Raw genomic sequence first — 14,055 nt, forward strand, 5'->3', positions numbered from 1 at the left:
TCCTAGGTGCTGTGGACAAAATAGGCAGAAATCCTGTACTCTGTAGAGTGCAACGTTGATATCTATAGTCCAGACAATACAAGAAGGGTCTGACCTAAGCTGGCGAGGATGGAGAGGGGGCGGAAGTGACAGCCTTTGGTGACCCATTAGTGACCCATTAGACTTAGAGGAAGAGGAAATGGGAAGAATCAAACACAACTCCCAGGTTTCTGCCTGGATGATGAGGTGAAATCTATTTCCATTTTCCGTATATTAGCAAATTACAAAATCAGAATACCATTTCTGGCATAAAAGATGAGCGTTGTTTTTATCCCCCTAGAAGGATACGTACTTAGAGTTATTTCCCCAGGATGGGGATGGGTTTAGTTGATGCAGTCTTGGAATGTTGCTCAGCTTCCTTGTGAACCCAAACCGGAATTTGCCAATAACCAGCTTTTGTCTCCGATCACCAAATAGGTTTTCACTGTTTAAAATTTCTTCATTCACATGGGGATTGAACCTATGAATACTTAATCAGCAAATTTGGAGAATCAACCACAACAGTGTAGGGTTAGACTTATTCTGTATTATTGTGCTTCCCCGAAAATAAGACCTAGCCGGACAATTAGCTCTAAAGCGTCTTGTGGAGCAAAAATTAATATAAGACAGGTATTATGTTAGATAAGACTGGGTCTTATAGTAAAATAAGACCGGGTCTTATATTAATTTTTGCTCCGCAAGATGCATTAGAGTTGATTGCCCGGCCAGGTTTTATTTTTGGGGAAACAACGGTATTCCCACTGGTCCAATGTCTAGTGGGGGGAAGTCAGTATAAGGCAGATTATGTTCAATAAAAAATGACTTTCTGGCGATCAGAACCATCCTGAAATATAATGGGCAGTTGCCTGCTAAGGTCATGGCTCATAGTTTCTGTCATTGAAGTCATTTACACCTGGTCTATATGACCATCTGCCACAAAAGCCAGACAAGACATTTTTGTTGTTGTTCAAGACCAGGGTTAAATTTCTAATCTGCCATCTTGGACCAGAGCCAGGACAGGGAGTTGTACTGAATCATTTTAAAGCCCATCTCAGGGATGAGATTTAAGCTCATGCTTACAAAGTCAAGTCATTGCTAGAACTACTTGACCTCTAGAATTAAGAATGATAAAAATATATAATCGGGAATTCAAATAGTGGATCTGGGAATAAAATCCCCGAGATTTTGCTTTTGATCTTTGGACCTTCTATGTAGCTCTCTTTCTTCCTCATCAGGGAAATCTTGACAAATCCCGTGTTAAATTAATTCAGCCTTCTGTAGTTAAATATCACCTTTGCTTGTAAATGACACATTTCAGATCCACATTAGTTGGACTTTTATGGAAAAATCTGGAATCAGGTAGAACCTTGGAATAAATGGCTTAGTGCCAATTTCCATAACCTTTGAAGATGCGTTCAAGGATGTATAATACATCTCTGTTTCATTGAAAGTAGCTCAAGGTGTTGTCAAAAACAGGGTAAGTACTCAGCTTCTTCTAAGTGGCATTCTAGCAAGAGACTTTTCACATATGCACTGTACTGTGATAATTCATAATGAGGCCCCTTGAAATATTCTAAAATCATAAAGTTCTCTTTGAGTCACCACAAGTCAGTTAAATTGCTGTTAGTAATATTTTGGTACTAATTTACATGCTTATCATTTTGGTATTTACATACTTATATTCAGCATACAGGCTAACTGTTTATTTACTGTGACATCTGCATTACCAAATAAGTTTTCCTAACAGTGCTGAATAGCAAAGGCTTTACTATAACTAGGATAGGCATGTGTATTATTAGTGTGAGAGGGTGGCATGGCCCTGAGGCTGTTAGGGTGCATGTGTTGAATGGTATGGGTTGGACTGTGACCTTATTAGAAGCTTAAGAACACTTTTTGAGCTGAAAACTACTGTAATGACCATTTGCTAGATAAGTCACATTTGCTAACCATCACAAGAGGTCAGGTGACATCTGGAGGTCACACATCTGGTTATTGGCACCCAGTGTTTATTCTACTGTCTCCCTTAGTATAACCCTATTTTTTTCCTGGTGTCCTTATAAAATCTGGGCAACCTGGAAAAGTGAGAAGCACCAATGTAATAATTAGAACCTGTTTAACTTCTTTGTGGTGTGTCTGAAGACTTGGTAGAGGCATAAAGGATAGTCAAAGAGGAAAAATATCTGGGTGGTTTTCTTTCCTCCCTCTCCCCTCCCCTCTCCTTTCCTTCTCTTTCCCCTCTCTTGGAAAAACTATTAAGGAGAAATGTGTGCATATAATAAAATGGAACGAAACACATTTGTGGATACCTGCTTAGGTACTTTTTCAAAAAATCTGTAAAATATTTCCATTTACTTTTTCGAAGTGTAGTGTAATCACCGAATACCTGAGGAAATTTAATGTGGACAAGTAAATGATACACGTTACAAGGATTTTATCTTTAGGTCTATTACCTAGAATTTTAGTATTCCTCTGCAAAATTGATGGGAACACCGATACTAAGTAAAAACCCATTTTATGAAATGTTAGCACCAACATCATTCTGTATAAAACTGAATTTTACAGAAAGCCAGAAACTGGCTTTATTCAAATTATTTTTGTCCAAATTATTTTATGCAAAATAATCCAGATTATTTTATTGTGGAAAACAAAAGCAGTTCGTTCTCGTCCCCTGATACTATCAGAGAGCACACGTCAGCAGTATCCTCTTTGCTAAACGAATTGGGATATGGGGCACATTGGTGACTTCAACGGCTCACACTTGAATATTGTACTTTATCAGTGTTTTTTTACTTCCCAACATTGCCATCTTCATTAAAGAATCTCATGAGAATGCCTTTCCTTGTGCTAGCTGCCCTAGGGAGACGTCACACAGGTGACACTGTTGGGGGCCTGCTGTCCCATCAGTAGTAGCTCCATCTCTGATTTCCTACAAGTACCTTTAGACCAAAGGCAGGTCGCCGGTCTCTTGGTTCCAGGGGACCCCCAGAGAGCCCAGGTGCCGCCTCCTGTTGGATCGGGAGGAAGTACCGCCCTGCATTAGTGTGTTTGGTTGCCTTTTCTTGTATGGGCACTGGGAGAGCACTCTTAGTCGTGATGATGCAGTGAGACATCAGAGAGTGGACTTCTCTCTCCTCGTCTTCACTGACTGCAGGGTTTCGTGAAAAGGCTTATCATCTTCTTCATGAAATGTGTAAAAGAAAATGTTTGCCTGTAGCATGTAGCCAGTCATGAGAAGAGAGTTCTGTTTGCCCAGGTGATAGGCCCTACAGAAGTGGAGTTGGGATACACTTGTCTCTTATTGACGTCGGCTTTGCCCCCGCTAGAGGTTAATGGTATGCTTAAAACAGTCTCAGAACATGCAATAACTAGGCGAGATTTCTTAGTCTTTTTAGTGTGCTTTGCAAAATGATCCAATATTGAAGCCTAAATATTCAGTCATCCCTTTATGGTCCTATAGGTCTGGGTTTGGAGTCATCCTTGCTACTTGGTTGTGCCTCTTAAGTGACCTTGGAAGAGCTATAAAACCTCAGTGAACTCAGCTCTGTCACCTGTAAAATAAATATAATTGAGTTTCCGTGAGGATTAGAAACTGACGTGTCTGATGCAGTGATTCGGGACATAGTGAGCATCCGAAATGTGTTAGTTCTCCCTTTCTTCTTAGCCAAAAATACAAGAAATAAAATATGGAGGTTAACAGCTTATTGAAATATACTTAACATACCATGCAATTCACCCACAATATGGAGACTCGAATGGAATGATGTGCATGGGAAAATCAGCTTATTGATGCTTTGCCCATATCCACAGATATACATATATTTACATACATACATACATACATATATATATATATATATATGGAAATCCTCTTGAATGACTCTTGCTAAGATTCCTGATCATCATGATGCCGTGCCCTTTTGCCCTTTTTTTCCTCCTCCATTTCCCAGCTCCTCACTGTACCCCTTTACACACCCATATGCACAGGCATCCAAGTGCACACACATACACACTGAGCTAGGATAGCCTTTGTTTAAAAGAGTCAAAAAATATTCAAAATATGATGGGAGGGAAAGTAGGCAACTTTTGGAATACATATTAGCAATTGCTAATGGATTTGGGGTGATTCATGGGGAACCCTTGCAGAGGACGGACAGGTATATTTTCTGTTTGTAACTTTTCCATAGGATCTGTTGCCATGTCCCACCAATCACTTAACTGCGTAACTGAAAAGGGGGACAGCCCCAACGAAACCACAGGAAATGGACCCCCCAATCTGGCTCACCCAAACCTGGACACATTCACCCCAGAGGAGCTGCTGCAGCAAATGAAGAAGCTGCTGATGGAGAACCATCAGCTGAAAGGTAAGCAACACCTGGCCCCCGTGTTTCTCCATTCACCCTGGACCTTCCTGAATATAATACCCTTTGTAATAAGGCTTGTTGTTGAACTCCCTGCTCTCTGTCTGGTTCCCAAGGAGCAGAAAGAGCACAGAATTAAGCTTTCAGTAAGGCTAAAGCTGCTTTCATTGTTTACTTTTGGGTGAAGGTAAGAATAAAAAGTATTTTATGTGTCTCAGGGAAATGGCATAATGACATTTAGTTAATTTGAAAGGAAACAGAACGAAAGAAGGCTGCTATTATTGTAGAGTTAGTCCTAAATATCATTACTTTGTTAAGAGGAAGCATTCTAATATCTCAAGCCATGGCTTTTGGCAGGACCTGTGTTTGAATCTGGTTAGTCTTTGTAGTTATACACAGGTACTTGTGCTATATGGAGGTACCCAAATCAATTTTATTTTCTTGAGTCTTATGAGGACTAGAAATACCCTTAGACCCGCTGGTCCTGTCTGAAAACAAAAGCCCCTCATCTTGCTACAGTCTTCTTCTGGCTGACCCTTAGGCCCAGGCCCAACATGGCATCTTTAGATCCAGAGCCTCCTGGTGAAGGGGTCTGAGGGGCAGTGAGATTCATGAAGTCAGGTTCAGTCCCCTGGTGTGTGACACCCTCACTCTGAACCCCATACAGAAGCCATGAAGCTAAATAACCAAGCTATGAAAGGACGATTTGAGGAGCTTTCAGCCTGGACAGAGAAACGGAAAGAAGAACGCCTGTTATTTGAGATCCAGAGCAAAGAAGCCAAAGAACGCCTAATGGCCTTGAGTCATGAAAATGAAAAATTGAAGGAAGAACTTGGAAAACTAAAAGGGGAAAACAGAAATGTCATTCCAGGTGAGCAGACTGATTGGCTGTGATTTTATTTTACTAATATTTGTAGTATCTTATTTGTAGAACCTTATTTGTCTGGACTTCTAGATCAAAGCCTTTCATGGTTCAGGTTAGACAGATGTTTTGCATTACCTTGAAAGAAGTGTTCTTGCTGAGAAGATTGGTTGCAGTTTTAAGGGCCATGAATAATCACTGTTGGGGGAAAGAAATTTGTAAAGCTTTGACCGTATTGATTATAGTCAAAAGAATGTTGCAGTTATAAACTAACATTTTGTATTCATTACAGACAGTGCAGAAGGACCTCTACCTAGAACCATCCAAGTGTGTTTTTAGTGTGTGTCTGTGATATAAAATTGCATTTTAAGAAATCTGTTACTCAGAAGTGTTACTTGTTGACCTTGTCCTTCCCCTCTGTCTAAGATAGATTCATCACTTTTCATTGTACATTTACTTCTGAAAGATGGTTTAACAAATGTCATATTGTGATAGAAGATTATACAGGGTTGCCGTGTTTTCATTGACCCAAAGAACCTGGGAAATACGCTCACAGCCAAGAGTGGGTATCAAAGATGTTAGTGAAAAACAAAGCAGAGCACGTGAGCAGCCTCTGCCTGGTTGCTCGCGCTCACTGGGTATTATTTGTTTACATGGACACAACTGCTGTTCATTTTCTTCCAAACCTGGATCTTAACTCTTTGGAGGACAGAGCACTGGGTTGATTCAGGGAGGACGTAACTCCAGATATCAGTGATCTTTCTTGAGACTTTACCTTGAACTTTGATGATCTCTAATTCCTTGAATGGGTAAAGAATGTGAACAGAGAAATAAAATGGAAAGAAAGTAATGAAAAGGGGATGGTATAGAATAATCTAAAGAATGAAAAGTTGTTTAGAAAAGTATCAGTTGGTATCAGTGATCTACTCATCAACTCGTGCTCGTGAGACAATGGAAACATTGAGCTTTAATACATTCATGTTAGTGTTGGAAATGTTTCACTGTGGATAAGGCTTACCACATCTGATGCTTCAACGTGTCTTCCAGTTGGAAGAGCATTAAGTCACGTTTGGGGGGAAATCGCTCATTGTCTGAATGTTTTTGAGGTGTAATACTCTGAAGAAATGATTACACCTGGGACATATGAGTAATTTTCTATTCTCTGGAAGAAAATGTCTTATATGGTTTTCCTCCCTTGGCTTTTGGGAGGTGAACTGACAGTTGGCTTCAGCCGGCTGGGACCTAGCACATTGAAGCCAAAAAGGAAGCTTCCAGAAGCAGTTTGAGATTGTCTGCCTGGAGGTTTTCTTACAGATCCCAGCATTGGAAGAAGTTGAGATCAGAAGTTGAAACTGTGGACAGCTTGTGTCAGTGTAGGCGATCTGTCGAAGTGAGCTACAAGCAGGACTCAGAAACGAGTCCTTGGGACACAAGACTTGGGTATTTGCGACAATGAGATACTTGGGGCTCTTTAATACCCTTGGTCATCAGCCTTCTCCCCCCCAAACTGTGCCTCCCGGGCTGACCCCTTGCCTCCCTTGAGGTGGTTTTTAGATTTAGGCGGTCATCTTCCTCACTTAGTAAAGCTCTCAAGGCCTGGGACTTGTCTCACTCATGCTGGCCCATGTTTGCCACTGTTCCCACAGGGGGGAATCCCCCCTCAGCATCAGGGCTTCTCAAGTGTTTTGTCCTACACAGGGAAGAGAGTTGGAAATTTCCTCTAGAGATCTGCCTTCCAATCCTCAGGGTGAGGCAGAGGCATTAATGGTTCTGTTTGATTTCACTGAATTATACTTTATATAATGTCTCTACAGAGTAGTTTTTAAATTTTAATTGCAGACTGCTAGGCGAAGGTCATTAGACAGGCTTTTCTTCTTGGATTATAGAATGGGATATCAACTGGGCACGTTGCTAGGACAGTAGGATGGAGATATTATCTAAATACAGAGAAAGACAGAGAAGTTGCTGTGTTTCACAAAGTCAATGGTAAGTGACTAAAAGTGAGGACAGTGTGACAAATGGTGGAATTGGGGCTGAGATCCTAGAAAATAAACCATGGGAGTTCTAGTCCAGGAAGTCAGTGAACAGACTCTCGGGGGTAAAATAGAGAGACATTTAAAGTGTTAGAGTACAAGGTGTCTATGGCCAAACAAATAGATTCATATTTTCTCAAAGGCATTTAAGAGATGCTCAGAATTGTGAAAAAGAAAATTAACCTGACAGTCGGAGGTTCTAGTGTCACGGCCTTATAGCCCTGGTCCTCAGACACTTGTTTAAAACTTCATTCCAGGAACATTCTTTTATAAGGAGACAGAAAAGTCAAATAAAGCTCTAAGCCTCTTCCTTTTTAAAAAAAATAAAACTCTATTTCCTACCTTCCTGCCAAGGTAGTTTTAAAAAATCCATTCCATAAAATGTTTTCTGACAGATCAGGTGGGTAAATGTGAAGATTCCTAATGATCCTATGTAGTCTTGCCTTCATCTGTTTGCTTCCTGGTTCCAGGCTCAGTGGTACCTTTCCTTGTATGTTTTCCTTCCTTTACATGTACGTTTCTTTGGTGTGAGTCATTACTAAGAGAGATGGCACAGGCTCTTAATCTTTCCTTGCAGACCTGACTCTTCCGTTTCACAAGGAGTTGCTTTGCTCAAAGTCCTGTGCTAGTTTCCCAGCAAGGAAATGCTGCAAATGAAGGAAGAGCATGATCTCGATGGTAGGAGGGGCACCTCCCTGCTGCAAGCTAATACCCGTCCATCAGTTTTTAACATTTCATGGACGAGCTGGTTTATGTTCCAGGCACATGCCCTTCTGATACTTTTTGGTTCCACTGCGAACCTTTGGGCCTGGTTACCATCCCTTAGGAAAGCTGTCACAGAGAGGGGTATGTGTGCGGTGCATGTCAGTTTTCTGATGTGTTGCCTCCTCTGACAATCTCAAGTGTACATATTTCTGGTGGTGCCATGCCCTCAAGAGTAGTGAAGGTTTCCTGAGGAGGAAATCAGAGAGGCCGAGAAGGTCAGAGCTGGAAGAGACCAGAGACCCTGTGTGCCATGTCTTTCTTTCTAACTCAAGTAAACTGAGGCCAAGACATTAAGTGAATGTGCTCATGGCAGCACGTACACTGATTAGCTGAGTGTGGAGTCGAGTCTGTTCTCCCTGTTACTGTGCCAAGTGATGTCCTTGATGCTTTGGCTTCTAAGTGGACATGACAGGTATGGGGAGCGAGGGGGTGGGTGTGCACTTGTGGAGTAAAATAAAAAGCAAGAGGTTGAATTTTGGCAGCATTTTATCCTTATTTTCTGATATTCTGGACTAAAATTTGCAAGTCTACCATTGCCAAGGTCTGGTTGGTTATTTTCATAATATCAGATTATTCCAGCATGCTGAGGAAGCCTTTCTTTCATGAGGTTATTTTAATTTGCTATTATTTGAATACAGTAAAATGATATGAAAATGTTATGTCAAAATAAATTGCCAAGGACAAGCTGGAATATTCTGTTGTAAAGCATAGGTGACAAAGATGTTGAAAAACTGCCTTCCCAGTGGGTGTGGAGCACTTGAGTTTGAAAGCCAGGTTCTTAGTTTGATTAGTTAATTTGCTTTGTTCCTCGTCATTTCCAGGACCCCACTGGGGACCCCAAGGCAGTAGCAGAACAGGAAATGGAACAGCTAAAGACCCAGGTGGCGCGCCTTCAAGCTGAAAAGGCAGATCTGCTGGGCATTGTGTCTGAATTACAACTCAAGCTGAACTCAAAAGCACTCTGAAGACTCCTTTGTTGAAATTAGGATGGCTGTAAGTGTTTTGGCTTTGGTTTTGTTTTAAGCAAATTACAAAACCTCACCTGGACAGTTGATACAAATACCACCATTTCTTTTCAACACAGAGGAGCCAAGTAGTGGGAAAATTTCAGTGTAGCAAAGATAAATTGGCTCTTATTTCTTAAGTATCACATAATGCTTGTAAGGGTGATCATTGCTGAAATGGAAAAATATCGACTACCTTTTATGACAAAAGAGATCGTCCTTCTTTTTTCCAGTATGTCCTGACAAATCAGACCTTTATGTCACTGACCTAAAAATAAAAACATAAACTTTTTCAGACCAGGTTTCAAAGCTGTGTTCAGCATTTCACTTAGGTGAGCAGAATCATGATCAGATGCAGTAAATTAAGAGCTTTTAAACACTTTTCAGGGGTGGCCGGATGCAGTAAATTAAGACCTTTTAAACACTTTTCAGGGGCGGCGGAATGGCTCAGTTGGTTAAGAGCACAAGCTCTGAACAACAGGGTAGGCGGTTCGAGTTCCACATGAGCCAGTGAGTCGTGTCCTCCACAACTAGATTGAAGGACAATGACTTGGAGCTGATGGGCCCTGGAGAAACACACTGTTCCCCAATATTCCCCAACAAAAGAAATTTTAAAAAACTTTTTAATAATAGAACCATGCTTTCAAACTCAATCTTATAAATTAGTACCCTGGTTTATTAAAAATCAGAAGTGGAGAAAAGAAGGAACAGAGCTGCTCTGGTTGCAGGTGGAGGAACTTTCTCTAACAGCAGCTGCTCTGGGACCTCTGAGAACAGAGTTTGAAGCCAGTGCTATGAAACTCGCATTCATGTGCCACCCATATTGAAGTGAGCTGAGCCAGATGGCAGGTCCCACCCCATTTCTAAGCACATATGAGGCGTCCGTCACAGCTGTGTCTGAGTGTTCTACTATAGAGCCGGATAAACCACAGAGGGGCCTCTTTTTTGTTGCTACTAAAAAAGATTGAAACGTGAGGGAGAAAAACACATGAGGGTGAAATCCTGTTATGCACACTGTCATTTTCGCTTTGTCAAAGTACATGTCTCTGAAAGAAAAGTACACTTAGTACATAAGGGGGGGTGGGGAGCAACTTACAAAAAGCTGAATTATTTGGTGTATCTGAAATCTGATTCATTTGCTGCACTGAAGATTGATAGAGTTGGAAAATGGCTCTTAGTAACCTTGCTATCCATGCCCCCTAATAAATTTTAGGTGCCTTAATAGTAGTCAAAATTAAGAGAATTAAAATACCATTTGAAAAGCATCCTTTGCCAGAATACCCTTTCTGCAAATGACTGAAGATTATAAAGCACAAGGTTGATCAGAGTGTTAACCTTCTACAAGTAACTGATAAAATTCAGGAAGCCCAAAGAGCATATCAGAAGTTTCCAAATGAGCCATCTTCCTTCAGAGTGCACGGTTAGAATAATATGTTCCCTCACTGATGAGTGACAGTTATTTTTAGTATAAACCTGTTTTTCTTGCCTTGCTTCTGTGAACTGGAACACATTGCCCAAGATTTAGGAAGAGTGTCCCAATCAAAATTACTCAGAACAATCTGTCTTCATTTTTGGAAGATTTTCCCACTAGGTCATTAGAATAGAAATATCTTTCCAATCATTTAAGTGGTCCTGATGTTCTTTTTTCCTAAATGGCCCAAGATACACAGGATTTCTAATGGGAGCCGACTTTGTGTTTTGTGAACCTTGCTCACAGAAAACTGCCTCTTTTTCAACTTTGCTTCAGCAAGTTCTAGCATTTTGCATTTTAAAGGACTGTACTGGGATGGTATGTGGAGTTGTAACTAACTCTGTGTGACCTTAATCTAGGAAAGAAGGGAACTGCCAAGGAGAGAGAGGAGATAAGCTTTCATGTTATAGGGTCAGGAGCCCAGCCTTCGACGAGGTATTTATTATCCTGATAGGGCACGTGGGGTGAGGGAAGGGTACATTTCCATTCCACTTGACCAAATTTAAGCGTCTCACATCTAAATGTTTCGTAGGATCCTTGGCTTGCGTGTCACCAAAATTCTTGATCTTTTGCCTTTGCTGTTTGATACTTTGTCTTGCAGACATGTGTTAAATCCCTTTCATTTCTGCTTGTACAGGAAGGAGAAGCACATGTGGCAGTGAAAGAAATGAAGACAAGTTCTGGGCCCGCAAGAACTGATTTCATTGACACGTATGTGAAGAAAGACTAGGGCTGTTGGGCAGGCAGACTGGGCAGGCATGTCACTTCCAGCTCCCCACTGCGAGGTCACACATGATGGGCTGGAAAGTCACTTCTTACTGCGTGATACCAGGGCCTTGCAATGGTGTTCGGTTTGGATGCTGTTTGATGTTGCAGTCAAAACTGGCAGAGAATAAAAGCCATGTTTGGTGCCTTTTTAGGGCAACGCTCACCACTCAAAGTGTTCCATCTCCCATCAGATCAGAAGAGAAAACAAACTTGTTCTCCATCAAAATACCCATGTTTCCTTATTTGCACACCAGTGCACTTTGACCAGTGCAGGCTGCCCAGCTTGATAAGTGGGATGTTTCCATATTCTCTGCCGTGTTCATTCCTGAGCACACACCAAGATGACCCAAGGTGACTAATCCTACTGGGTAATCTTCTCTAACAATGGTGGCCACTGCTCTGAGTCACTGGGTGTTGGTTGGAAGTGCCCAGATATCTTATCTCTGGAGTCTCAAGTTGACTTGTCCCAAGAAGATATTAGGGGGGGCACCCGGTTAGCTCAGTTGGTTAGAGCGCAGGGCTCATAACAACAAGGTTGCTGGTTCGATCCCCACATGGGTCACTGTGAGCTGTGCCCTCCACAACTAGATAGAAACAACTACTTGACTTGGAGCTGATGGGTCCTGGAAAAAACACACTTGAAATAAAAAAATAATAATAATATTTAAAAAAAAAAAGATATTAGGAAGCAGACCTCTTAAATGGTGGGGGGACTTTGAGGAACTGGGCCCCTGAGACTCTTGCAGGTAGTACTCCCCCAGAATGGGCTGTGCGCTCATCCTCTGTAAATGGGTTACTAATGTATTAGACCTGTTAAAAGACACAGTTATCTGACAGTTTCTCTAAGGATCTCCTCCTTCATAGACTTTTAATATTTTTCTATAACTTGATGAATGTATTTGTAAAACATGCAAGTGGGTGTGTGTGTTTTTCCGTTATGCTCCCAAGCCTTTGTATAAGTGAGAAAATAAGCATTAGATAGTATTCTTTCATCAAGCAGGGCAATTGGCATAAATGAAAGTTAATTCCCTTTTTCGTTAGAAATTCCTCAGCTTTCCCCCATATTGCACTTTTATTAGCAAAAGACTTTCTTGGAAGTGGTAGGAAGGAAGAAAGCCTTGTTTGAAATTTCCAAGCCACTTCCTCCTCATTTATATCCACATGCACAGACCACTTCCTCTTTCAAGACACGCAGCTGTGTTTTATTATTATTATTATTTTGTTGCGGCATCTTTACCCTGTTTGAAAGTGTATTAAAGGAGACAGAGATTGATTTCTAGGTTTGGAGTTTGACCTTTGGAGTCGGGAACCGAGATTTTATCCTGGCTGTTTATTAGACGTGTGAACTTGAGTAGATTACTGAAAGAACAGCTGCCATTAGCAACAATATAGTCATGGGGTGTTTAGTTGTGGTGGGGGTTTGTCATGAACTGCCTCTTGATTTAATCAGATTTTGAAATCGAGAAAAATATTTGATATGCCAACGATACCCACGTTTCTCTGCTCTAATTATTTGATTTTCTTCTCCTGACTTGAGAATGTGATGGCTTCTGTCACGTTGGAGAAAGGCCAGTGATGTGCGTGTCACCACAGGCAGCACGTGTGCTTGTGTGCTTTGTGTCCTCTTTGAGATTAGTTCTCTAGGAGAGCTGGGCATCAGAAACCAGGACTACCTCTGCTCTGCTGTTTCTGTGTGTCCTGTTGTGTGGTGTGGTAGGCACAGTGACATTTGGAGAAGCTGAGCAGGTGCAGTGTAAGGCGAGGCTACCCATCAGTCCCCACCCCTTCCCTGGAAAGCACGGAGGCCTGGAGGCCTGGGTCACTGGGGGTCGTAGGGCCAGCTGTGCTTGCTCAGTAAATGAGTATTAACTGGAGAGTGTACTGGAAAGCCGTTCCTTTAAGGTGGTTCCAGTTACACTCTTAGAGTTGAACATTTTTGTTTTCTGATGAAAACCTTTATACCGTCTTGATATAGGAGCAGATCTGCACAAAGTGCCAGGGATTACTTGGAATCTGAAGAATTAACTGTGAGCCAGCTCCTGCTTTGTCTAAGGGAAGGAAACCAGAAGGTCGAGAGACTTGAGAAAGCACTTAAGCAAGCCAAAGAAAGGTATGAAATAGGTAACTTAAAACATGCATACATTGCTTTTTTAACAGCTTTACTGAGATATAATTAAGATACCATTCAATTCATCCATTTAAAGTATACATTTAATGTTTTCTCCCAAATAAGAAACCCAGTACCCATTAGCAGTCATTCCCCATTCCTCTCAGTAATCCACTTTCTGTCTCTATAGATTTATCTGTTATGGACATTTCATATAAATGGAATCATGTAATATGTGGTCTTTTGTGACTGGCTTAAATATTATGTTATTTAGCATAATATTTTCAAAGTTCATCCAAGCTATAGCACATACCAGTTCTTCGTTCCTTTTAGTTGCCAGATAATATTCCATTGTATGACGACAACATTTTCTTTATTCATCGGTTGGTGAACGTTTGGGTTATTCCCACTTTTTGCCTATTATGAATAATGTTTGCTTTGAACATTCATACAGTTTTTTGTGTGAACATTTTTTTTTTAATTCTCTTGGTTGTATCACTAGGAGTAGAATTGCTGGGTCATATGGTAACTCTGTGTTTAATATTTTGAGGACTACCAAACTTTTCCATAGTGGCTGCACCATTGTACATTCCCACAATGTATGAGAGTTCCCCTTTCTCCACATCCTCACCAACACTTGTTACTTACTGTCTTTTTTATTATAGCCAT

The 14,055-nt window shown here is 41.1% G+C and overlaps 1 protein-coding gene across 1 annotated transcript in view; it reads left to right on the forward strand.

Moving 5' to 3' along the window:
* The window catches only part of OPTN (optineurin), a 114,931-nt gene that overhangs the window by 78,500 nt on the left and 22,376 nt on the right, over nucleotides 1-14,055 (forward strand). The window contains 7 exon segments of the mRNA XM_074324758.1: nucleotides 4,203-4,379; nucleotides 5,044-5,237; nucleotides 8,140-8,148; nucleotides 8,858-8,994; nucleotides 8,996-9,029; nucleotides 11,149-11,222; nucleotides 13,255-13,389. Of these exon segments, the coding sequence (XP_074180859.1) occupies nucleotides 4,203-4,379; nucleotides 5,044-5,237; nucleotides 8,140-8,148; nucleotides 8,858-8,994; nucleotides 8,996-9,029; nucleotides 11,149-11,222; nucleotides 13,255-13,389 (760 nt within the window).

Source organism: Rhinolophus sinicus, linkage group LG02 (assembly GCF_036562045.2).
Source record: "Rhinolophus sinicus isolate RSC01 linkage group LG02, ASM3656204v1, whole genome shotgun sequence".
NCBI lineage: Eukaryota > Metazoa > Chordata > Mammalia > Chiroptera > Rhinolophidae > Rhinolophus > Rhinolophus sinicus.